This window comes from Mustela erminea, chromosome 4 (assembly GCF_009829155.1).
Source record: "Mustela erminea isolate mMusErm1 chromosome 4, mMusErm1.Pri, whole genome shotgun sequence".
Classification (NCBI taxonomy): domain Eukaryota; kingdom Metazoa; phylum Chordata; class Mammalia; order Carnivora; family Mustelidae; genus Mustela; species Mustela erminea.
Genome location: NC_045617.1, coordinates 31,303,800 through 31,328,714, shown reverse-complemented (window position 1 = coordinate 31,328,714; position 24,915 = coordinate 31,303,800). Strand labels below are relative to the sequence as shown.

The following is a 24,915-nucleotide window of genomic DNA, read 5'->3' as shown; positions in this document are numbered from 1 at the left end:
AAGCCTTACAAATACAAGCTACAAGCCAGAAGTAAATAATTATACAAGCATTATTCATTGATTCATATTAATTGGTCAAATTTAAATGAGGTACCTTAAATTGAATAAGCATATAGTTCTGATTGTAAGTAATGACCAATTCCCAAGTATTAATTAGATATGGGAAACTGATCATTAACTTGTCTTGAAAGTAAACATGTACACATATCATGGGCAAAAATACGAAACAGAGGATCTCTATCAAACCACCTCAGCAAATTTGCATCTGTCCGTGTGTGTGTGTGTATACATTTATGTATAGAAAAACTGTATAGAGGCACAGAAATGAGTTTAATAGTCACCGTTTTTATTTTGTACTTTAATTAAATGTTAAAGTTCTTTACAAGTCTTAATACATATAAATTAAATCACTAACCAATTTATATACTGGAATTTTTGAGGCCTGTTGGAAATGCTATTAGAAAAATGTCTGTTGGTTTAAAGTCATTTAAATCTTTAAATTCATAATATTATCTGTATTAAAAAAGACAATGGAGGTAAAGTCTTCAGCTATTTTTCAATTACCAGATGACAATATCTGTGTATGACCCATGGTGGTGGGTCTTCAGATATCAGGGTTACTCACTGAACCCCGACTATGCACCTTAGGGAAGTGAGAAGGAAGGGCTTTACTGTAGCTGTGACCCAGCTTCTTCTGACCTTGTAAAGGAGCACCTAGGCTCTGGGTGTAGCTCTGTAGAGTTCAGTTGAGTTCAGTTGAGAACTGACCTACATCAGTCTCATGTTGTTTACATGACCTTTAACCCAGATATGTGTTAACATATTACCTTGTTTCAAAATGGTCTTTAGAAGATCTAGAACCAAGTACTTTGCATCAAAAGTCATGTGTCTTGACAATTGAGATGTAAAACTTGACATTACGTTGTTAAAAAAAGGTGGTCTCTGTGACTCTTTTCTATAAAGGGTAGATTAAAAATCAGTTTAAGACATCCACGGATCAAGTGATTTTATGATTTAGATGAAGGAGGTGGGTTTATAGATTTCATCCACAAACAAAATAACAGTGTTTAACCTTTGTTGAGAATATAGGCTATAAAAGTCTTTTTTTTTCTTTCTATACAAAGCACATGTTTTATATAAGCCCAAAGAGGAAGAGATAGATGTAGTGAATATCTACAAATTTAGGGGTATTACTTTTGTACCCTTGAACAAACATATATTGTATCTAAAGAGAATGTATCAAGTACGTGCTTAACATCCTGAAGAGTACTATCATTAATATGCAGATGCTGGTTTCTGTAATTCATAAGCATGAGAACAAAGCTAAATGCAAAATATGCTTAAACCATTGACTAACTTCTTACAGACATTAGTTATTTCCTTATGGGGCTACATAAGAAAGCAAAACCCCCCAAATTATTGACTTTCCAGAATGATAGTTATAAGTTGCCAAGATGGTGATTTCAAAGGACAGAAACAGGAAGACCCGAATTTTAGCCCAGCTCTTTGTACTGCGTAGCATCAGTCTATCACTTAACCTTTCTGAGGCTAAGTAAATTGAGGTAATACATACCTTATGGGTTTGTTACATGTGATCTTACATATTGCATATTTTCAATACATGGTGACTGTTACGCTAACAAGTGGAATTGATTATCAAAGGCATTAGATGGGACCATATGAAATTTTGTAGATGAAAAGTGGCCAAATTTCAGACCTTATTGTACAATGTTCCCCTCCTAGGAACCTCAAGAGCACTGTTGCAGTGAGCAAAGTATGGATGGCAAGGTCAGATTCCTTTGTGAGTTTTCAATTAATAGTCATGGGATGACTTTTTATCAGTGACTAGTTTATAATACACTGAAATAACATCCACAACCATGGAGTTCAGGTATCTTAGACTATCCCATTCCTCACTTTCAATGCAGACAAATATTTACATTTTAGTAAAGTTAGCATATTAAAATCATTGCATTTGAATGGTTACTTGTCCATTCCATGCTCCTAAGAGTCACAAGTGCACAGGAAGGATGGACACAAGCACACTGCTTCACCTGCCCTTTCTAATAATACCAATAACATAGGCAAGTCTATCTAGACTTTTGGTGATCCATATACTTTCCTAAAAGCTTGATTTCAAGGTATTTTCTATATTGTTGATTTCCCTCTCAGTCACTCTTCTTTGCACTTGAGGCAGGCGTTTCCGGAAATTTCCACTCAGCATGATGTAGAGGAAAGGATTAATGCTGCTGCTGGCATAGCTGAAACAGATGGAGAGATAATAGCCTACATGGAAGGCCAGTGTGGGCTGCTCCATCTGTAAATTCACCAGTTGTATCACATGGTAGGGGGCAGCACTCAGGATAAAGACTGCCACCAACACCAGCACCATCTTTGTCAGCTTCATCACTCTCTCTTTTGGAACACTGGGGTTGTAACTACAAAGGAAACATTGGGATAGACAGAATATAAACAACCATAGAAATTGTGGGCAATGATTTCTTAGAACTTCATCAACAGAGATGTAATGCAGTTACCATGTGCTTCCAGATATGTTGTGATGAGAAGAACAGATTTTGCTCCAAAACAGAGATCTACAGTCTAACTGTGATATAATATCAGACAAATACAGATTGGGAACATTCTACAAGATACTTGACCAGTACTCCTTAATACTCTCAAGGTCATGAAAAATAAAAAAAAATTAGGAAACTGTCATAGACCAGAAGAGACTGGGGAGATATGACAACCAAATGCAATATGGTATTCTGCATTGACTCCTAGACCAGAAAAAGGACTTTAATGGAAAAACTGGAGAAATCCAATAAGGGATAGAGTTTAGTTAGTAGTAATGTCCTAATGCAATATTCTTTGCTCTGACAAATGCATCATGGTAAGGTAGAATATTAATGGAGAAACGAAGTGAGGCATATATAGGAACTCTTGCTACGGTTTATGTCACTTTTCTATTAATTTAAAATGATTCCAAAATAAAAAATATTTCAAAATTCCCAAGTTTTGTCATGTTATATTATATTTAAGCATTTAATAGAAATGTTCCAGGGACATAGTTGAAGCAGATGAATAAGCCTGGGGAATAATATAAAAAAAAAGCACAGCAACTGAAAGTTGTTGAAGGTAATGATTCCTCTGTAGTTTATCACAGCAGGCACCATCATTCCTCTAACTTCTTCCATTTTGAGGCATAACTGGACAGTATGAGTTATGCTCTTTGCATTTCTGAGAAAAGTGCTGCGCACTGACCATCAATGAAAGCTTCTCAGGAGACAACTCAGGGAGAGTGCATTACAGTTCAGTGTGACTGCAACTCTGGCCGATGCCTGGTTTGACCCAACTTAAGCCCAAGGCAACCCTATACTGATCCATTAACAACACAGAAATAAAACCTTGCCCACAGGAGGCAAAGAGAGCCATTACTGATGAATTACTGGACTAAAGGGAAATGCAGTTCAGCCATAATAGTAAGGACATGCAACATGTATGGGAGAGACCCCTAAAGTGTCGGGTTCTGGTGAACTAAAGGACCTCTTCTTCAGAAGGCCACTACTTTCAAGAGCAGAAGATGTAGTTGATATTCCTAACACATAGAAACAGACACAGAGTTAGATAAGATGAGAATCAGAGGAATGGGCCCCAAAGGAAAGAACAGGACAAAGTCACAGAAAGAGAGCCAAATGAAATGGAGATAAGCAAAATGCCTGTTAAGGAATGTTAGGGAATTTAAAGTAATGATCATAAAGATACTCAGTGGACTGAAGAAATTACTGAGAGTAAAAATACACTAGAGAAAATTAATAGTAGATTAGAGGTATGTGTGCTGGCAAAGTGAGCACAAAATAGTATAATAGAGGAAACAGAAGAATGGATCAGTGACCTACAAGACAGAATAATGGAAAGCAATCAAACTGAACAGGAGAGAAAAGAAAAAATTGAAAAATTAGAATAGATTAAGGGAACTCAATAACACAATCAAGCATAATAATAATTGCATCACAAGGATTCCAGAAAGGGAAGAGAGAGAAAAGGGAGCAGAAAATTTATTTGAAGAAATAATAGCTGAAAACTTTCCTAATTGTAGGAAGGAAAAAGACCTCTAGATCCAGGAGGCCCAGAGAGCTCCCAATAAAACCAACCTAAGGAGATCCACAGCAAGAGTAACAAGATAATAATAATTAGAGTAACAAGAAACAGTGATAAAGAGAGAATTTTAAAAGCAGCAAGAGAAAAGAAAGCATTTACAAACAAGGAAACTCCTTAAGACTTTCAACTGATTTTGCAGGCAAGAAGGGAGTGGCATGATATTTTCAAAGTGCTGAAAGAAAAAAACCCCTGCAACCAAGAATGCTCTATTCAGCAAGGCTATCATTCAGAATAGAAGGAGGGATAAAGAGTCCCTCAGACAAGTAAAAATTAAAGAAATTCATCACCTCTAAACCAACCTCAGAAGAAATATTAAAGGGAATTCTTTAAGTGGAGAGGAAAGACCATAATAAGCAGGAGTAAGAAAAGCAGAAAGCACAAAAGCAGCAAAAATAGATATATCTATAAAAATCAGCCTAGGGATTCATAAGATAAAAGGATGTAAAGTATAATATCATATACTTAAGATATTGAGAGGAGGGAAGTAAAAATTTAGTGCTTTTAGATCTAGGGTTCAAACTTAAGAGACCACAGACTAGTATATGCATAAAATGTCATATATAACCTAATTATAACCACAAATCAAAAACCAGTAATAGATTAGCACAATATAAAGAGAAAGGAATCCAGGTATATCACCAAAGAAAGCCATCAAACCATGAGAGAAGAGGGTAAGAGAAAAAAAAAAGAACTATAAAAACAACCATAAAATAATTTTTAAAATGACAATAAGTATATACCTATCAATAATTAATTTTAATGTAAATGGACTAAATGCTCCAATCAAAGGTAGGGTGACTGAATGGATAAACAAGTAAGACCCATCTATATGTTGCGTACCAGAGACTCATTTCATTCCTAAAGACACATGCAGTTTGAAAGTGAAGGGATAGAAAAGAGTCATCATGCAAATGGAGGTTAAAAAAAAAAAAAAAGCTGGGGTAGCATTACTTATATTGGACAAAATAGACTTAAAAAAAAAGACTATACAAGAGACAAAGGATAGATACTACATAGTCAAAAAGGGAACAATCCAACAAGAACATGTAACAATTGTAAATATTTATGGAAACAATATGGGAACACCCAAATACATAAAGCAGCTATAAACAAAAGTGAAGGAAGTAATTGATACTAATACACTAATAGTAGGAGATTTTAATACTCCACTTGTATCAATGGATAGATCAGATAGAAAATCAACAGGGAAACAGTGGCTTTGAATGACACATTGGACCAGATAGATACAAGAGATATATTCACAACATTCCGTTTGAAGAGTGGAATACACTTTCTTTCAAGTGTGCATGGAACATTCTCCAAAATAGATCACATCTTGGGCCACAAAACAAGTCTTAAAAAATTAAAGAAGATCAAAGTCATATCATATATGTTTTTCTGACCATATGCTATGAAACTAGAAATCAACCACAAGAAAAAAATCTGGAAAGAACACAAATACATGGACGTTTAATAACATGCTACTAAATAATGAATGGGTCAATCAAGAAATCAAAGAGGAAGTTTAAAAAATGGACACAAATGTAAATGATAACAAAATGGTCCCAACTCCTTCAAATGGACCAAAAGCTGTTCTAGGGGGGAAGTTTATAGCAATACAGGCATACATCAAAAAGCAGAAAAATCTCAAATAAACATCCTACTCTTATATATAAAAGAGCTAGAACAAGAACAAACAAACCCAAAATCAATAAAAGGAAATAAATGGTAAGTAATATAGCAGAACAAATGAAACAGAAACAAACAAAAAAATCCCATAATAGAACAGATCAATGAAACCAAGAAATGGTTCTGTGAGGAGATAAACAAAATTGATAAAACATTAGCTAAACTCATTAAAAAAAAAGGGCTCAAATAAAATCAGAAAGAGAAAAAAAATAACAACCAACACTACAGAAATGGAAAAGATAATAAAATATTATGAAAAATTATATACCAACAAAGATAATAAAATATTATGAAAAATTATATACCAACAAATTAAACAACCTGAAAGAAATGAATAAATTCCAAGGAACATATAACTTCCCAAAACTTAATCAGGAAGAAACAGAAAATTTGAAATGGACTGATTACAAGCAATGAATTAGTATCTAAAGTTCCCAACAAACAAAAATCCAGATCAGAGGGCTTCACAGGTGAATTGTGCCAAACATTTAAAGAAGAGTTAATACCTGTTCTCAACCTATTCCAAAAAATAGAAGAGGAAGGAAAGCTGATTGTTTGAGGTCAGCATGACTCTGATACCAAACCAGATAAAGACACTACAAAAAAAGAACTATAGGCCAATATCTATGATGAACACAGATGCAAAAATCCTCAACAAAATATTAGCAAACTGAATCCAACAAGACATTAAAATCATTCACCACAATTAAGCAGGATTATCCCTGGGATGTCCAAAAATAAACCCACTATAAATATATATATAGTCAATTAATCTTTGGCAAAAGAGGCAAGAATGTGCTATGGGAAAAAAACATTCTCTTCAACAAATGGTATTGGGAAACTGGACAACTATATGCAAAAGAATGAAACTGGGCCATTTTATCACATCATGAATAAAAATAAACTCAAAATGGATTAATGACCTAAATGTGAGTTCTGAAACCACAAAAATCCCAGAAGAGAGCACCGGCAATAATTTCTCTAACATCAACCATGGCAAGATTTTTCTATCTAGGTCTTCTGAGGCAAGGGAAACAAAAGCATAAATAAACTATTGGAACTATATCAAAATAAAAAGCTTCTTCACATCAAAAGAAACTATCAACAAAACAAAAGGACCACCTACTAAATGAAAGAAGGTATTTGCAATGACATACCATAATAGAATTACCATATGATCCAGTAATGTACCACTGGGTAATTACCCCCAAAATACAAAAACACTAATTTGAAAAAGATAGATGTAACTCTATGTTTATTGCAGCATTATTTATAATAGCCAAGATATGGAAGCAACTGCAGTGTCCATCGATAAACATAGATAAAGAATGTGTGATATATACATATAATGGAATATTACTCAGCCATAAAAAGAATAAAATTTTATCATTTGCAACAACATGGGATGAGCTAGAGAGTATAATGCTGAAGGAACTAAGTTAGAGAAAGACAAATACCATATGATTTCACTCATACGTAGAAGAAACTAAACAAATGAAGAAAGCAAAAAAAAAAAAAAAGAGAGACAAAAACTAGACTAAAACTAGAGAAGAAACTGGTTGGCAGAGGGATGTGGGTGGAGGGAAGGTTAAAATACGTGAAGGGGATTAAGAGGGATTAATTAAGAGGAAGTTATGTGTGGGAAATCTAGTGATTTTGTCTGTCCAAAATAAATACAGTAGTCCAGTCTAAGGACAACAAATTTTAATAATATTTTTAAAACCCAACATGTTATATATTCACTGACTCACTCAAACAACTTGGCATAGATAATTTCAAGTAGAAAATAATTTTTTAAAAAGATTTGTTTGTTTGTGTTTAGAGAAAGAGAGAGCACGTGTGCATGGGAGGGAGGGGCAGAGGGAGAGGAATGGAGAGCGAATCCTTAGCAGACCCTCCCCAAGCTCCTACCCCTCAGTGAGCATGGAGCCCAGGCAGGGCTCTATCTCAGGACCCTGAGACCATGAGCTGAGCCAAAGTCAAGATTCAGATGCTTAATGGACTGAGCAACCCAGTGCCCCCTAGAAAATAATTTAGATTTATTCATAGAGTTTTATAGACAAATATCTTTAACGTTTCTTCCCAAGTCTATTGTCTTAGTAAGTCTTTGGCTTTACTTAGTACTAATTAATCTTGTCCTAAGTATTCATGTGTTAATGAGACCCCATCCTCCAAATTAAAAATTTAAAACATAGAAGTTAGAAAGTGATACATGGCATCTAAGATATTCATATATGTACACAACTCTGCAAAATGTACAAATAAAACATTTAAATAACATTGTTGATGACAAACATAAAGATATTCTTTAAATAGTATCTTGAGTTCTGTTTACATTTTTATGAAACCATTACATCAGTGATTGTGACATTTATCACTGAGAGATACTCAAATAGCTGCTTCGGAACTTGTCCTGTTTTCAGAAATCACTCATGTAGACATTAATGCCCATACGTCTAAATGTATGTTTCAAATGATTGTTGTTTAAATTTCTGTTGTAGATGTTTTAGGATCTCTGAATTGTTCTTTCAACAAGTAAAGCAAAATAGGGTAAACACTTACCATCTGGCATCCTTATTCTGTTGATACATCTCCCAAGTATAGCATAAAATTAAAATATAGCACACCAAAATCAAAGGCAAAGGAAAAAAAAAAGTTGTTATCGTCAAATAAAGTGTATACCTGTAAAATGAGAGAGAGAAAGAGAGAAGACATAACTGTCATATTCCCAATGCCAGGAACTTTTACAGTTTATGAGGCATGGTTCTCAAATTTTGGGGGGCTTAAGATAAAAGTCCTTGGGGAAAAGGTAAGGATTTTTGTTGCTTTTACATAGAAAAAAATAAAATAAGATAAAAACAGAGAGGGGGGTAAACCATAAGAGACTCTTAACTATAGAGAACAAACAGGTTCACTGGAGGGGAGGTGGGGGGGAGATGGGGTAACTGGAGGATGGGCATTAAGGAGGGCGCTTGATGGAATGAGCACTGGGTGTTATTATGCAAATAATGAATTATTAAATTCTAGTCCTGAAACTAATACTACATTATATGTTAGCTAACTTGAATTTAAAATCTTGAAAGAAAAAAAAAGCTCTTGCTTTCCATTGTCTGCTAGCAACAGTGCTTATCTCTCTTCTCTAGCCAAGCCAGAGGCTACGGAGTACGAACAGGAGAGAATATGTATTACCATTATCTTTTAATGTTGTTAACAACAATAACGAACAGCAGGTATCATTTATTATAGAGTAGGCATGGATAGGAGGACTTTACATACTTTAAACCACTGAATTACTACAACCCCATGAGTACAATTGCCATTAGTATTCTGTTACAGAGGAACAAACTAAGGCACAGTGGTGGGAAGTGGCTTGCCCAAGGTCATCCAGCTAGTTAGTAATGAGCATCTGGGTAGGATGAACCCAGACAGACAGTTGAGCTGCACAACCCACGCTTGTAATCAAGACTCCAGATGGTCTCTCAAAGGGCCTGCTGTGAAATAGGCCAGTCTTTTCCTCCATGCTCCCTCAGGGGAAATTTTCAGGTAGGCCAACTCCATTTCTGTACAGATGCCAGGTGTCCTCCTTTCTGGGAAGAAGCATTGCGTTGGTGGAAGCAGGCAGCCCACGTTGGGTGGGTGTGGACAGAGTGACAGGGAGAGAGAGCACCTGGGGCCCAAGGGACTCTGAAAGCTGTACAGTGGTTCCAGTCTCAGTTCCCCATAAGAACTTAACTCTAGGAGGATCCACAGAGGCTAGAACTTCAGGATATCCTTTATGACAACTAACCAAAAAGAACAGAAGCAGGTTCTGGTGCAAAACTGTGAATTATTTCTTTGGCAAAGGCTGAAGTCATACAGTCATCTCAGGTTGGGCTCCTCTTTAGATATGTTGGGGTCCATATTAATGTATCAGCCACTGGTGATTAAATATCATTTCCCCGGGGCGCCTGAGTGGCTCAGTGGGTTAAGCCTCTGCCTTCGGCTCGGGTCATGATCTCAGGGTCCTGGGATCAAGCCCCGCATCGGGCTCTCTGCTCAGTAGGGAGACTGCTTCCCCCTCACTCTCTGCCTGCTTCTCTGCCTGCTTGTGATATCTGTCTGTCAAATAAATAAATATCATTTCCCTTTAGATTGGTAGATGGCTTTTACCTGTAAGTGCAGCCAGTGCTGGTGGGAGAAATAATGAATAAACAATAAATCCTACATATGTTGCAGTCCTCTGGAGATTTTCATTACTGGATTTGCAGCCTTGCAAGGGCCTCTGCCACCATCTCTCTCAGGCCATGACTACATGATGCAGAAATCACTCATCTCTTCAACAAGTGGTGTATGGGAAAAAGTAATCCTCCAGAACGACTTGAGATAATATATGCAAAAAGCACCTAACACAATACGTGGCACTTAGTAGGCCATCAAAAAATTTTAGTTATAGACTCCAATGCTGTGTTCAAAATTTCAAATAAAATTTTTCATTTAATTTTTCTTTTCAAATTAAAATGTGAGAAGTCCCTGTGTTGGCTGCTGTATTAGCTGCTGAGAGCTGCTGTAACCAATTTCCACAAGCTGGATGGCTTGAAACAACAGAAATTTATCGTGTCCATTATGATGACTGAAGTCTGAAACTAAGGTGTTGGCGGGGCTGGCTCCTTTGGGAAGCTCTGAGGGACAATCGGTTCCATGCCTTTCCCCTCGCCTTTGCTAGTTTTGGGCAGTGCTTGGTGTTATTTCACCTGTAGATGCATCACCCCAGTTTCTGCCTCGGTATCCACAAGCTTTCTCCTGTGTGAGTCCCTTCAAATCTCACTTCTCAGGAGGACACAAATCCCTGGATTTGGGCCTGGCTCTAATCCAGCGTGACTTCATTTAATTTAATGATATCTGCAAAGACCCTATTTCTAATAAGATCACATTCACAGGTCCTGAGAATTAGGACTTGACTATCTCTTTTTGGGAGGAACACCATTCAACCAAACTCCAGTGGCATACCGATAAGGTATAATTTCCCTTTTGGAAATTTTGCCTCTGCCTTGATTTTTGTGTTTCTGTTGTACCTGGTTGCCATGGACCTTTAAAATCCATATTTAAATATATTTTTGTCCACTGAAGCTGCGTAATTAAACTCCAAATCTTTTTCTAAGGGTTACCCTCCCCTTAAAATCAAACTACCAACCTGATTGCGGAAAGCAGAAAAGTAAGCGGGGAGACTGCCCCTTGGAGGGTCCCCAAGGACACTCTGCACGGCTGCTCACACGTTGACAAGGAGGATGAAGCACTCCACAACTTAATTCAACTCTATTTTTCTTAAGTTTTAACAACCTACCGGAGTACATCGTCAGGGGATGTTAAATCAAAAGCACAACTCTCCACGCCGTCTTTAAATTTGATGACCTTCGAGTAGACCCAGACAGGCAACGCCAGAATGAAGGAAGCTGCCCAAAGGCCCAAATTGATGCGGATGGTCTTGTACCTCGTTCTCCAACTTGTAAGTCGAAATGGTTGGACGAGAGCCAAGTACCTGCAAAGCCCGTTAAGAAGGGTTTAGGAACAATCAATAAAAGCACTGAGCTCCAAGGATGAAAGGTTCATGACAAGAGTAAATTATTAGTATTATTATCCTCCCTGAAGCACACCTCTATCAGGGTAGAAGAAAGTTATATTTTTTAAGAGCTGGCTGGTACCTGTAGAGAAAACAACTCCTGACCCCGCAAGTCTGAATAAACCACTCACTGAAATAACTGTCGTTTCCACGAACACACTGATAATGGTGAAATTTAGCCCTGTGCAAACTCTTTCTCTACAACGGTGGTTCCCATGCAGGCTAGGCTCTGGAAAACTTTGTCTCTGAGTGGGGGTTTCCTCCAGGAGGGAGAGGCCCTCTTTACTGACGCAGAGGCAGGAAGGAGGCAAGTGCTCTGGCTGGTAGGAGAGTCCGTTGGCGGGATGAGGCTCTGGCCCCTGGGACAGACGTTTTGCCCAGATGGATTTCCATTGGGGGCCCCAGGCTCCTGGAGGTTCAGTTCACAGAAATCACAGTGAGGATACACAAACGTGACTAGTACAGACAATGCAAATTCCTCAAGGAACTTAGGCTTGAGCCCAGAGGAGGCTCATTTCATAGGGAAAGGTGTTTTCTTTCTTCTCTCTTTTTTTCCCATTTCTGATTCAGAAAAAAAGGATAATCATGAATTAAACATGAAGTCCTGACATACCATATATATTTGGTTCTCTAGGAAATCCAAGAAGAATTTTTCAGACCCAGCTGGAAACTAAAGAGGCTAGACCCAGAAGGAAGAGTGTTTGTGAACGCACACTTCTGCTGGAGGTGCAGGTGTTGGAAGGCAGTATTTGTAGACATTACATTAATGTAAAATATGTTTTGATGGTCATTTAATGTTTAAGGAAGATTTAAGGAATCTTCTTAAGGAAGATTTATAAAAAGAAAAAAAAAATTCTTTTCCCCTGTTCTTTCAATTGTGCATAAAAGGCAGGACTTTCTAAGGGATACTTATTAAGGGACCATTTGGCATGAAGGGAGACTTTTGAGGCTCATGGTACCTTAGCCACTCCTCCTTCTGCACACGGCACCTTCATTATCTGTGGCTAAGGAAAGAAGGACTCCTCCCCCCACACCCTTGCTGGGGAAGGGAACGGAGCAGTGATTGTACAGATGCCCAGCCATCATTCTGTCAGGGATTAAAGGGTGAAGGAGTTATGGCATCAATAGATAAGGGAATCTTCTCTGATTGTATCCTCACCCCAACACCTTCCTTCCTCCAGCTGAAAACCCCTCCCTGGCTTTCCATGGCCTTTCAGATAAAATTCAGAATTCTTACCATGGCTTGCAAAGACTTTCTTCACCTGGTACTGCCTGTCCCTCAGGCTGTAGCTTGTGTTAGTCTCTCCCTGGCCTGCCTTCAAGCTCTCTTCCCTTTCAGGGCCAGGTGGATGCTGTCCTACCTGCCTGGCTCCCTCTGATTGCTCTTGCTCTTCCTTGGAGTCTCTGTGTAACAGTCTGTGTCTCAGAGAAGCCTGACCACTCACTCTCTACAAGGGCCCGTGACTATATATGCAGATTGTAGGGGAACTCTCCTTTCCCTTCCTAGTACCTATCATTGTGTGGAAATGCAGATTCACCCATGTGACTCTTCACTTAATATCTGTCTACATCTCAGGAGTGGAAGCCCCACGAAGGAAGGAACCTTGACTGTTAGTTTAATGCTGCTGTATCTCTTATATCCAGCAGAGTTCCTGGCCTATAGACATACTCAAAAATTTGCTGGATGAGTGAATAAATGAATAGGGGATTTGGCTTCTGCTTACTGACTTTTGAAGTTCTAGAGAATTTATTTACAAAAGTACTCTAGGCAGCTTTCATTTGGAGGTATATATTTTTACTATTTTGGATGTTTACAGAACTTTTAAAGTATGGATTAGGAGGTAGGCACCCACTTTGGAAACACTACACATACATGTAGATATTACTTATCAGAGCAAGAAGGATGAAAATGATCAGAAACACTTAAAACTTGGGCTCTATTGAATTCGCAATTAAAACACTTAATGTATAAGCAATAAGGCTTGCTGATGGCACTGACATGGTCAATGCCATGGTTATGGCCTTGCAAAGAGAAGTACATACATTTCTTTTTAAAAAATTGACGATATGGTTGAAGATTTATGCATATAGTACAGTTGGAACTCAAAGAAATGCTGAAGAGGAAAAGGTTCAGTTTTATAGAAATTTCATTTTTCTCTGGTCATGTAATGGAGTGAGGGCAGAGAGAAGGATAAGGGTCCTAGTGTCATTCTGAAGTAAAATTTTAGCATAGTGTGTCCACTAGATTTAAAAAAAATGAAATTCAGGTATATAAGACACACATGCACATGCACACATTCACTCACAGGAAAAGAACCTGTGAGCCTTAGGAAATGTGTACAGCTGGTCTGCTCCAATGAGGACAATGTCCGTTCTCTTTGTTTGCTTAAGAGGTTTACAGAAGAGGTACGATTTCCCTTCTTTAAAGAAAAAGCCAATACTCTCCGGCTTTCAGGGTTTAGGGTTGCAAGAAATTTTATTATCTCTGAGAATGGGATTACAGTTGGTAAGACTTGTACTTAAGTTTCTTGCAGTGGGCCTGCCCTGTGCAGAGCCCTCTCCCTGTGTTGGGATACTGGCAGGCTCACCAGACTTTACTCAAGACACTTTCAGCCTTGGCTGGCATCAGCTGAACTAACCAGACCTACACAGTACATTGATTTTAAAAATGCAGTGTTAATTATAAATTGAGAAGCACACTCTATATTTTGAGAATTCTTTAACAGGAAAGCAACAGGTTATAAAAAGTACATTGAACATCACCATCATTATTCATGTCTGAATAATAATGATTCAGTGAATGATTTCTTTAAACCTTGCTATTCCTTTGTTAATTCATTTGAAAAACTGTTCATCACTTCTCCACCCCAAAGGCACATGTGGAAGGGTAAAAGAGACAGAGTTGAGAAAGGAGTTGCAGATGGACCCAGGGAAATTTAACATAGCCCTCAAGACTGAGAGTCAGTCATTCATCAATATTTTCTGAGCACCCCTGTGCCAGGCACTGTCACACAGATACTTGGGATATATTAATGATCAAAGACCCTGCCTTTGTGGAATTTACCTCTGAGGGGCAGGGGAAGCTGAACAATAAACAGTACACAAATACATGCACACACAAAGTAAATTAAACTATGTGATATATTGGCAACAAGGGAGACAGATAAAGCAGATCCGGGTGGCGGTTAAGTGTGCTGGCTTGGGGTAGGGATGGGAAGATGGATGGAGACTTTATGTGGGTTGGTCTCTGAGACAATTCCCGTTATGCATATTACTGTGTCTTTAGGGCTTGTTTCTCTTTGGAGAAAGCTGCTAAGACCTAGTCTGGAGGTCCTAGCTTCTGAATGATGCAGGGACATCCTAGTTTGCCTGCGTCCTACAGAGGCCAGTTAAGGAGGTAATTATTAGCAACCTGCCCTCTCTAGAGACAGCTTGGTCCTGGACTGGGCTCCACCACTCACAAGTACCCACCATCACTATCGTCTCCTTTAATAACACTAGTTTACATTGTTGGTGAATATGGTTGTGGTACATTCCAGGTCACAGTCATATGCACTTCTAATGTAAAATGGTAGCATTTGCATTAACCAGTCATAACAAGGGGTATAAAAATGGTCTTCCTGGTACTGGAACATCTCTTTATAGCTATTCAGGAGCCCAGATCTATTCCCCAGATTCCTTCAAAATGCTAGGTGATCACAGGAGTTTGTGAGATATTGAACATACCAGTGAGATATTGAACATACCAGAAAGAGCCCTGAACAGAGTGAGGAGACCTACTTTAGTTCTCAACTCTGCCACTGACTTGCCAAGTGCCTTCAGAAAAGCCCCTCACTTCTTGGGACCTCAGCTTCCTTATTGCAAGAACGATGCACTCATTCTGGCTTCCAACCTTTCATGATTTCCAGATTTTTTTTTTAATCTTTCAGTGAATTATAAATAAAACTATAGTTAAAAAGAATGATTTTCAAAAAGGAGATTTTAGTGTCTTAAGTTTTTCCATTAAAAAACATATTTCGGGGCACCTGGGTGGCTCAGTGGGTTAGCCTTCAGCTCAGGTCATGATCTCAGGGTCCTGGGATCAAGCCCCGCATCGGGCTCTCTGCTGCAGGGAGTCTGCTTCCTCCTCTCTCTCTGCCTGCCTCTCTGACTACTTGTGATCTCTCTGTCTCTGTCAAGTAAATAAATAAAATCTTTAAAAAAAATATATATATATATATGTATATATATATATTTCTATGAAAGTTGGAAAGAAGATTTTTAAGTCCTCCAATGAAACTAGCAAAGGAAGAGGAACTTGGCTGTTACAAACCAGCACCAATGTTGCTTAAGTTAGGATGACAGTGGGAAATAACAGGCACTTCTGAATTATGTTAAGCTATTCCAAACTTTCTTTACTTACCTGTCCACACTCATCACAGTCATGATGGCGCTACAAGCAAACTGGTTGCAGGTATCCAGCGACGTGATAATGGTGCAGAGGGGCCCCCCAAACACCCACTCTCCTCCCCGGGCCCATTGATGAATAAGAAAAGGCATTCCAATGATGTGAACCAGATCAGCTACAGCCAGGTTGCAGATATAAATGTCAGGAATGGTTTTTTTCCTGGACCTGAAAGAAAAGCAAGGAAGCTGAGGATTGATATTGACAATATGCACCTTCTTCAATTTATGCCACCTGTTGCAAATTGTTAATTATAAAAATGAATTTTAAAAAGAAGGTAAAGGAACACCTACCCAAATGCACATACAAATGCTTAGTCTTGTGCATATTTAAACATTCTGAACTATATATCTAATAACTAACTGTGGTAGTTTAAAAATATGGCTACCAAATCTCTGATATTGCTTTTGAAAGGTGGAACCTAGTTTTGTCACTTTGAGGGTGGTTGGGCTTAGTAACCCACTTTTCACACATGTAATTTGGTGGAAATGACAATGTGTGACATAGAACATAAAGGCATTATAGAGTTCCTCCTTGCTCTCTCTTGGATCACTTTGTCTGGGGTAGCCAGCTGCCATCTTGGGAAGATACTCAAGCAACTCTTTGGGGGCATCCACATGGAGAGGTCCACATGCTGTCAACAGCCAGCACCAGTCTTCCAGGTGTGTGAGTGAGGTACTTTGGAAGTAGATGCTCCTGTTGCCTTGGAGAGGAGCGTAATTGCAGCTTGGTGAGAGACTCCAAGCCACTGAGAGAACCACCCAGTTAAGTTGTTCCTGGATTCTCACCCCTTGAAATGGTGTGAGATAATAAATGTTTATTGTTTTAAGCCACTAAGTTTTGGAGGTAGTTTCTACATAGCAACAAATTATACCAACTTGAAGCTTACTCCAGAGAAAGGCTAAGTCCTTGCTTATGCCTATCACCAAAGATAGCAGAACAGGGAAAACAAATGGTTTCCATCGTATAATGCATTTTTTTCCCCCCACTGAAGTGGAAGTCAATCCTAACAGGTCATTGCTAAGGAAATTTCAACCTTTTCTTAGAAATATCCTAAGAAACTTTAACCCACTAACAAAGACTATAAATTAAGATGTCAAAATCCAGACAAAGTAAGAGAAGAAATCTGAAAAGGGTAGACAAGTAGAGGCAGGGAGGATGATCTCATGGCTTCTGCTGAGGGGAGTGATTTCAATGCTACCTAGATATGGCACTCTTCTTCATAGGCAAAAGAATTTCCTAAGATCAGAAATTTATATTAAAAATTCACTTGGTCCCTGTGTTCAAGGAGTTGGGACATACAATAATAAACAGGTAACATCTTTATCTGGGAGATGATATTCATTAATTCAACAAATATTTTATTGAATACCTATTATAGGTCAAGCATAATATTGTGCTCTGGGGCTGCAAAGCTAAATAATCTATAAACCAGAGCATCAAAGAGTTAATACTGTAGATACATCTAAACACACGATCCCGTAGGGCGATGAGAGAAAGCTAGCGCAAGCACAGGGACGCACAAAACAGGCCTCTGTCCCTCCCTTGGGGACAGTCAAAGCAGTTTTCTTGGCAGAAGTGGCATCTGAACTGAGGACAAATAAGACTCTTAAGAGCATATAAAAAATTAGCCCTAAGGTTATGTCACAGTTGCTAGTTCAGGGCTTTGCTCCTTGCTTGGAGGCTAGTGTGTGTCTGTATTATTCATTGGCTAAAAATTCTACAGCCCGTGAATTTTATTTCGAAGCCAGTGAATCCTCTTGTGAGACTAGTCAGCGAGGATATTTTACCCAGGCCCTGGCAAGTCCAAGTTGTGTGGGAAGTTACTGCCGTTGAGTACGTGACTCAGCAACCACACTCTGGCCGTTGTCGATGCCACTATAAATTATGTTGACTCCTTGTCCCCAGCAGGGGGTGACTCATATCAGAAAGACCCAAAATGAGAAGAGATTTGAGGAAAAGATCTTGTTGTCAACCAGAAGAGCAGCCAAGGATTGTCCTTGGTCTCTCATCCTGTCTTCTCCAGGCCTGTGGCAATGGGAGATGGCAGGGATGAAGGATAGGCCCTAGAGGTCAGGTAGAAAAATTTCCACATTGAAAAACAAAAAACAAAAAAACAAAGCAGAAACACCACCACAACTCCCATAAATCTTAGCCTATAAGCAGATGTTATTTCCATTTGAATTGGGATATAAAGTCCTTGCTTAGGGTCTAATTGCAGCAATTAGGTTCACGGGCCCTTGCTTTTCTCCTGACAGGACCCATCATTTACTGATAATGAATTATGGTAATTCCATTGTTGAGGACAGTACAGGCCATTAACTGGCAATTAAAAAAATTAAGTGTTTCTAAATGATATTCTGTATAGAAAAGGAGAATTCTGAAGCAAAAGATGATCTGGGCATAAGATAATAGGGTAACAAAAATAACACATTATGTCTATTACTGCTTTCTTTACTCAAAGTGACAGCATAGAAATTAAAACACAAATAAAGAGAAATTGTAAAATCTCTACATATATAACTTGCATTCTTTTTTTAGGTCTAATTTATCTTCAGATTTTCCATTGCCAGGCTTCATTAGATTTCTGTCTCTCATGACTCAAACATTTAAAATAAAAAATGTAGACTAGTGTGATCATTTTAGCTAACATGTTTTCCATATGGTTAACATGGCCATATCTAATGTTCACTAATTTGGAGAATGATAAAACAAATTACGGTTTTCCTCATTACCCTGCAATAAATTATATAGTTGTTATAAACCATAGTTTGCAAGGATATTTAATCAAAAGGGAAACATACTGATTCAGTAAAAAATTCCTAATTATGTATATAGCATACATTTATGTAACATCTAAATAATGTATGTCAACATGTGTTTAAAAATATGTTGCAATCATTTATCTATTGGTTACAGTGATTACCTATTGGGTAATAGTAATAGGACTGATTTTGACTTTAAAATTTTTCTATTACGGGGTGCCTGGGTGGCTCAGTGATTTTAAAGCCTCTGCCTTCAGCTCAGGTCATGATCCAGGGTCCTGGGATCGAGCCCCGCATCAGGCTCTCTGCTCAGCAGGGAGCCTGCTTCCCCCTCCTTCTCTGTCTACCTCTCTGCCTACTTGTGATCTCTGTCTGTCAAATAAATAAATAAAAATCTTAAAAATTTTTTTTTTATTAAAAATGTGTTTACATTTTACAGTCAGAAATGAGAATATATGCTATGGATTAAAGAAAACTGCTGAAACATACAACACCGCACACGCAGGAGGCCGTTTCCCTGGTCAGTTTGCTCTCAAATCCATTCCCCACTTTCTCCAGCTGTGTTCCTAGGTGTCCTTGCCAACTGGTTTTTGGTTGGTTTTGGCCAATAGGAAGCACTACTGGGGGGAAACTGGAAGATGGAGGAGAGGAGAGGCCAGGGCAATTCCTTGTTCTTTCTACAGTTGGCATCTCTGGGCAGTGGCTGCATTCTATCCATGGTTCCACCTTTATCCCATAGTCCCTGTTCCATGGCCCCAGACCCCATTCTGGCTGTAGCTCCCACTAGGCAGCCCAGACTCCCAAGGTCTGTAAAACCACCTGCCTCTTTTTCTCCATCCAGCTCAGGGGCCAGGAGAAGGGAAGTGGTGTTGGGGTGGGAGATGGTGGTAGGACAGGGTAGAAGCTTTCTGCTTTTGTGTATCTCTGGGTTTTCTTACCAGCCCCCGTTAGGTTTTTAACTCTAAATGAATTAAATTCCTATTTTGAACCAACCAACCCCAATGGATTAGTAATGATTTTGTGGAGCACACTGTGCTGGAAAGAATTCTTCGTCTTCACCCAGGTACTACTTACAGGACAAACCTGTGCTCAGACTGGAGATGACTGGCAAGGATGGGAAAGGTTAGGGTCAAGGGACATATTTGTCAGCCTTGCTCTAGATACATAGTGTAATACAGTTGAAAGAGAACCTTTCATTTTCATTTCTATACCCCCATAGTGTCCTTGGGCAAGGCGTTCAACCCCTTTAGATTCCAGAGTTGTCTTGGTGCATTTGGTGCACCATTGCAAGGAGGCTCTCTCAACAACTTTCCATTTCAGGTGAATAGATGTGACTAAAAAGTTCTGCAGTATCTAAAACTTAGGGTATGTGTGCAGCAAGGGTACGGTCTATCTCTAAGAGCTGGTCTCCCACCATCAGATTATTAGTGCTCCTTCAGGTTAAAGCATTGACCCTCTTGTAATCTCTGTATAAAATGTAGACATCATTAGGAGGGTTTAAAGTAAGGTGTTTTAATAATTCATGATTTAGTGTGAATTTGTTGACCTTATAGGGAGTTGAGGTTAGGGAATGACAGAAGAGGACTTTTTATTTATCAGGAAGAAGAGCATCCCTTAGAGTCTTTGCCCACATGAAGCTGTCTGTCAGCAGACAGGTGAATGATGTGTTCAGGAGGTAGGGGTGAGGGACTGATGGAGAAGAACATCCTCCCCTTTGTGGAAGTAGCTTCCCAGGGCCCACTGAGACTGTGGAACATAGTTATGTAATGGGGTTAAGTTCGCTAGTCTCTCTCTGAAGAATAAAAGGGAGAAATGATTATGTTATAATTGGCCCAATTTCCCTCTTACATTTTTCTAATCTAGCTTCCTTTTGACTAGCTGTGAATTTAACGTGTGACAGACTAGTAATGATCTGGCCTCACTACTTTTATAGTCACCTTCGTAGTGCACAAATTGCTTCTTACTCTTAAAAATAGCCACACAGAACCTCTTATTCTGGAAACTCCGTCTTCCTCAAATCTGTTTTTTTCATACATGTTTCTAGTTTTCCTGTGCAAAGTTAGAAGTTAGTTCAGTGCTTTCTTCCCAGTATCACTAATGATCTTACTGATTTTAGTTCTATTCATTTTCTGAGATAAATATTTATCATAAATAGGAAAGTCCCTAAATCTTTAAATGTATCTATTTCTCCTTATTTTTAGTGTAGTTTTAGTATTCTAATTAGGCCACCCATCTGTTAAGAAGGCAACAAGTAAAAGATCATGGCAAGACATGATGAAAATATTAATAACAAATTGCCTTAAAATTTTTGTAGAGCAATTAAAAAAAAAAGTGTTAGATTAATTCCAAGCCAAAAAAGAAATTAAAATTAATTTGCTTCCACATGACTTTTAAAAGATGAATACATTTTTGGAGAGCAATTTGCAAAGAAAAATATTAAAGTCCTAGTAATGAAAGTTAAAATTAAGTTGCTTCCAAATGTTTTTTGTGAGACTAAAAGATTCATCTTAAATTCTCCATTAACATATATCTTCTCACATATTATCTATAAAATGGTAATGACACAAAGGACAGATTTTTCACAGTCATTGCAAATAAATTGGTCAGTATGATGGCACAGGTTTTCTTTTTTCTAGTTAAATGGTTATTTGTTTTATGCTGAGAATCTGTTTCCAGGAATTATAGCTCAGTATCGACTTTTGGAAGAGTTCATACTCCACATTTCTTCTTTTTTTCCAGCTTTGTCTCCAGATGGGTAGATAGGGTCAGACCATTATCTATTGGTGTAATTTGAGGGGAACCAAGAATTTTCTCTGTCCCCATATACCTCTTCAAGAGCTTTTCACAGTGTCTGAAATTTAACATTGAAGAGTCTTTGCGTATAAATGTTGCCTGTAAAAAATGCAACCAGTTCTACAAAGAACTCGATTTCTCCCCAGGGAGGCCAAGGCTAGATCTATGGGTGTGAGGTAAGCTGCATGTATCTCTAGGAGAGGCCAGCAAAAATACCAAGGAGTATGAGAGGAAGCTGGAAGGAGAAGTGAGCAGGAGCAACAGGCAAACAAGAGAGAGCTAGAAACATTCTCATGCTTCTGACTATTAACCCTCTACTTGGTATTATTTCCTCCTTGAGCCTTCCTGAGAATATCTGATTACCTCTATTTTCCTTCCTGGAACTCATTATTTGAGCCATCTTTTTTTTTTTTTTTTTTTTCACTTGATTGTTCCTGATGTCTTATATTATTTTTCAATTATATGTGTTTAAATCTTTTTAAAAGAAGATTTTTATTTATTTATTTGACACAGAGAGAGAGACAGCAAGAGAGGGAACAAGCAGGGAGAGTGGGAGAGGAGAAGCAGGCTTCCTGCCAAGCAGGGAGCCCGATGCGGGGCTGGATCCCAGGACCCTGGGATCATGACCTGAGCCAAAGGCATATGCTTAACAACTGAGCCACCCAGGCACCCTGATTATGTGTTTAAATCTTATCTTTTCCACTAAGTGGGAACTTTTTAGAGTCAGATTCTGCCACATTTCTTTGATATTTTCATAACCCTTGGTGCTGGGCTTGCAATAGGTATTAGTAATACATACTGCGTTGAACTACTTCTAACACTTAAAAAAATTAATGTGAAAAGCTTGATATTCCAAAAACCAATATTGCACCATATGTTAACTACTTAAAATTTAAATAAAAAAAATAAAGTGCTTGATGTTCACAAATGACTTTACAGGATACAATACAAAATACCTTGAATTCATTGACAGTAAAATTCTAATATATTAAATAAATCTTCAGTAATGGATGATGTAAAAAATGCCATTCATAATGCTACACTTAACTGCAGAGATAATGACAATAAAAATTTGAAAGTGGGCATGCTGATGAGAAGCCACCTGGGGAAAGCAACCCGTTATGAGCTTTCTCAGGGAGGGTGAGTGTCATCTCCATCACCATCATGATGGCTGCTCTTGTTCTTAATTGCTTCTGTGATGATTCTTTTATCCACATGGTAGATACACCCATCTTTCTAGTTTTGATGATTTTTAAAAAACGATTTTTATTTATTTATTTGAGAAAGCAGGCAGGGAGGAGCAGTGGAAAAAGCAGGCTCCCACTGAGCAGGGAGCCCAATGTGGGGTTCTATTCCAGGACCCTGGGATCATGACCTGAGTGGTAGGCAGATGCTTAACCGACTGAGCTACCCAAGTGCCCCAATTTGTTTGTTTTTATTAGTGTGGAGAAAATAGCCTGGGATTCTCAATCATGGGATCCGAGTTCAATTCCAGGACTATCACTTTCTAGCTGTGTGATGCTGGACAAGTTATTCTCTTTCCTAAGTCTCTTTCCCTAAATGGGTATAATAATAGTACTGCTCTTTTCAGGATTAAATGAGATTGCAACAGAGTTGCAATCTGCTTTGTAAGTATAATATGATACGCAAAAGACTGTTGTAGTTATGTGTTAATATTCACCTACTAGGAGGTACTCTCAACTGTATTTTCTTATATAGAAGCATGGATGAAATTTTCTTTAATGATGATTATAAGCATGATTACAGACTAGGGCAATAACATTTAAGATCTTATGTTGATTAAAACAAGTAAAGCTTAAATGTAAAAATTATCAGGATAGCAAAGATATCAAGCAGTGATGGGGCACACTGACTCTGCACACTACCTCTGAACCCATGGGAAACAAGTAAATCTATTATTATTTTCCAGGTTGAGCTTTATGCCACGGGGTTGAGAGGACGGAGGGAATTACCTGAGTGAGGTGGGAGATGTGAAGCAAAGCCAGCAGGTGTTGGGAGCAGATGGCTCTCAGTTTGGCCTACATGGGGCTGGTCTACACTAAAGGGAACAGCTCACGCTTGGTGACTGCCTGAATCTTTGGGTGATCAGATGGAGTCTCTCTCTTGCCCAAATGAGTGCAAAATAATCTCTTTAACCAACTAGGGGGGGCACAGTTTTTTTTTTTTAAGAATAAATATCAAAATTCCATCTTTATTGGCTGTATACCATCTCTGAGCTGTACACAGGATAACTCCTATTGTTGAAAGTTGAAAATAAAATGGTTGTGTTGTAGTTTTACTCCATGCCTGGGCTCCAGCTCTAGAGATTCTGAATTAGTTAGTCTAGAATGAAACTATGTATTAGGATTTTTGAAAGCTCCCCAGGTAATCTTATATGGGGCTAAGATTGAGAATCATGGCTCTAAAAATTTACCAACCCAGCAGGAAGCATTGTTTCAGTCTTTTCATTTTGAGTTTTGCAATTCAGATGGTACTTAATACATGATGCTAATATCTGTAGAACCTTCTTTAATGCTCTTAACCAAATCTTTCCAAAACCGATTTCATTAAGAAAAATTCTATAGAGGGAAAAGGATTCATGTAGTGAGTATGGAATGTGCCTAAATTCTGGAAAACAATAGAAGCTCTTACCTTATTATAGTGAATACAATGAGGACATTGCCAACCAGCCCCATTGAACAGATAATCCCAATCATAGAAGGGAGGATGATTGTATCCACAATTCTGAGGGTTTGATAAACAGATTCTTTATTGCAGGATTTGTTCAAAAGTTCAGCAGAGGTGTTCCAACAGGATGAGTGAAGTGAATTCATTGTTTATGAACTTCCAGTGGTTAAAGCTGTGAAAGGATAAGAAGTGATTTCTTTTTTTTTCTTTCTTTTTTTTTTTTTTTTAAAGATTTTTATTTATTTATTTGAGAGAAGACAGTGAGAGAGAGCATGAGAGGCGGGAAGGTCAGAGGGAGAAGCAGACTCTCCATGGAGCTGGGAGCCTGATGCGGGACTCGATCCCAGGACTCCGGGACCGTGACCTGAGCCGAAGGTGGTTGCTTAACCAACTGAGCCACCCAGGCGTCCCAAGGAGTGATTTATTTAATGAGTTTTTTAAACAGTTCCACGAAAACAACATTTCTTTAACTTCATTGAAAAAAGTATTTATTGGGGCCTTCTTTGTACCAATAACCCATGCAACATTAGATTCCAGGTGAATAGGACTATTCTCAGTCCATAATGGCCTCACAGATTATCAAAGGGGATATGTAAACAGCAGATTACAGAACAGTGTACTGTGATAATATGCATATGTTATCACACCTTATTGTTTTCTTTGAACACTGCTGATACTTACTCAGTACACATAGGTACTGGTCATTTACAGTTGGCATCTGTTCTTATTTGTCTGTGTGTGTACTAGTATTGACTAGAACCCCTGCAATACTTACACTG

At 38.4% G+C, this 24,915-nt stretch overlaps 1 protein-coding gene and 1 long non-coding RNA gene across 2 annotated transcripts in view; one reads left to right on the top strand and one right to left on the bottom strand.

Annotated features, from left to right (window-relative positions):
* LOC116588194 overlaps positions 1 to 12,222 on the top strand; it is a 55,110-nt gene extending 42,888 nt beyond the window's left edge. Inside the window, exons 4-5 of the long non-coding RNA XR_004284836.1 lie at positions 1,744 to 1,788; positions 12,081 to 12,222. This is a non-coding gene — a long non-coding RNA (uncharacterized LOC116588194). The remainder of the gene's footprint in view (positions 1 to 1,743; positions 1,789 to 12,080) is intronic.
* MCHR2 (melanin concentrating hormone receptor 2) lies at positions 2,123 to 24,293 on the bottom strand. The gene is made up of 5 exons (XM_032338966.1): positions 24,101 to 24,293; positions 15,849 to 16,058; positions 11,171 to 11,365; positions 8,413 to 8,532; positions 2,123 to 2,438 (listed from the first exon to the last, which is right to left on the bottom strand). Exons 1-5 carry the CDS (start codon positions 24,280 to 24,282, stop codon positions 2,123 to 2,125), a joined length of 1,023 nt encoding a protein of 340 aa, XP_032194857.1. The 5' UTR covers positions 24,283 to 24,293.
* Between the last annotated feature and the right edge of the window lie 622 nt (positions 24,294 to 24,915).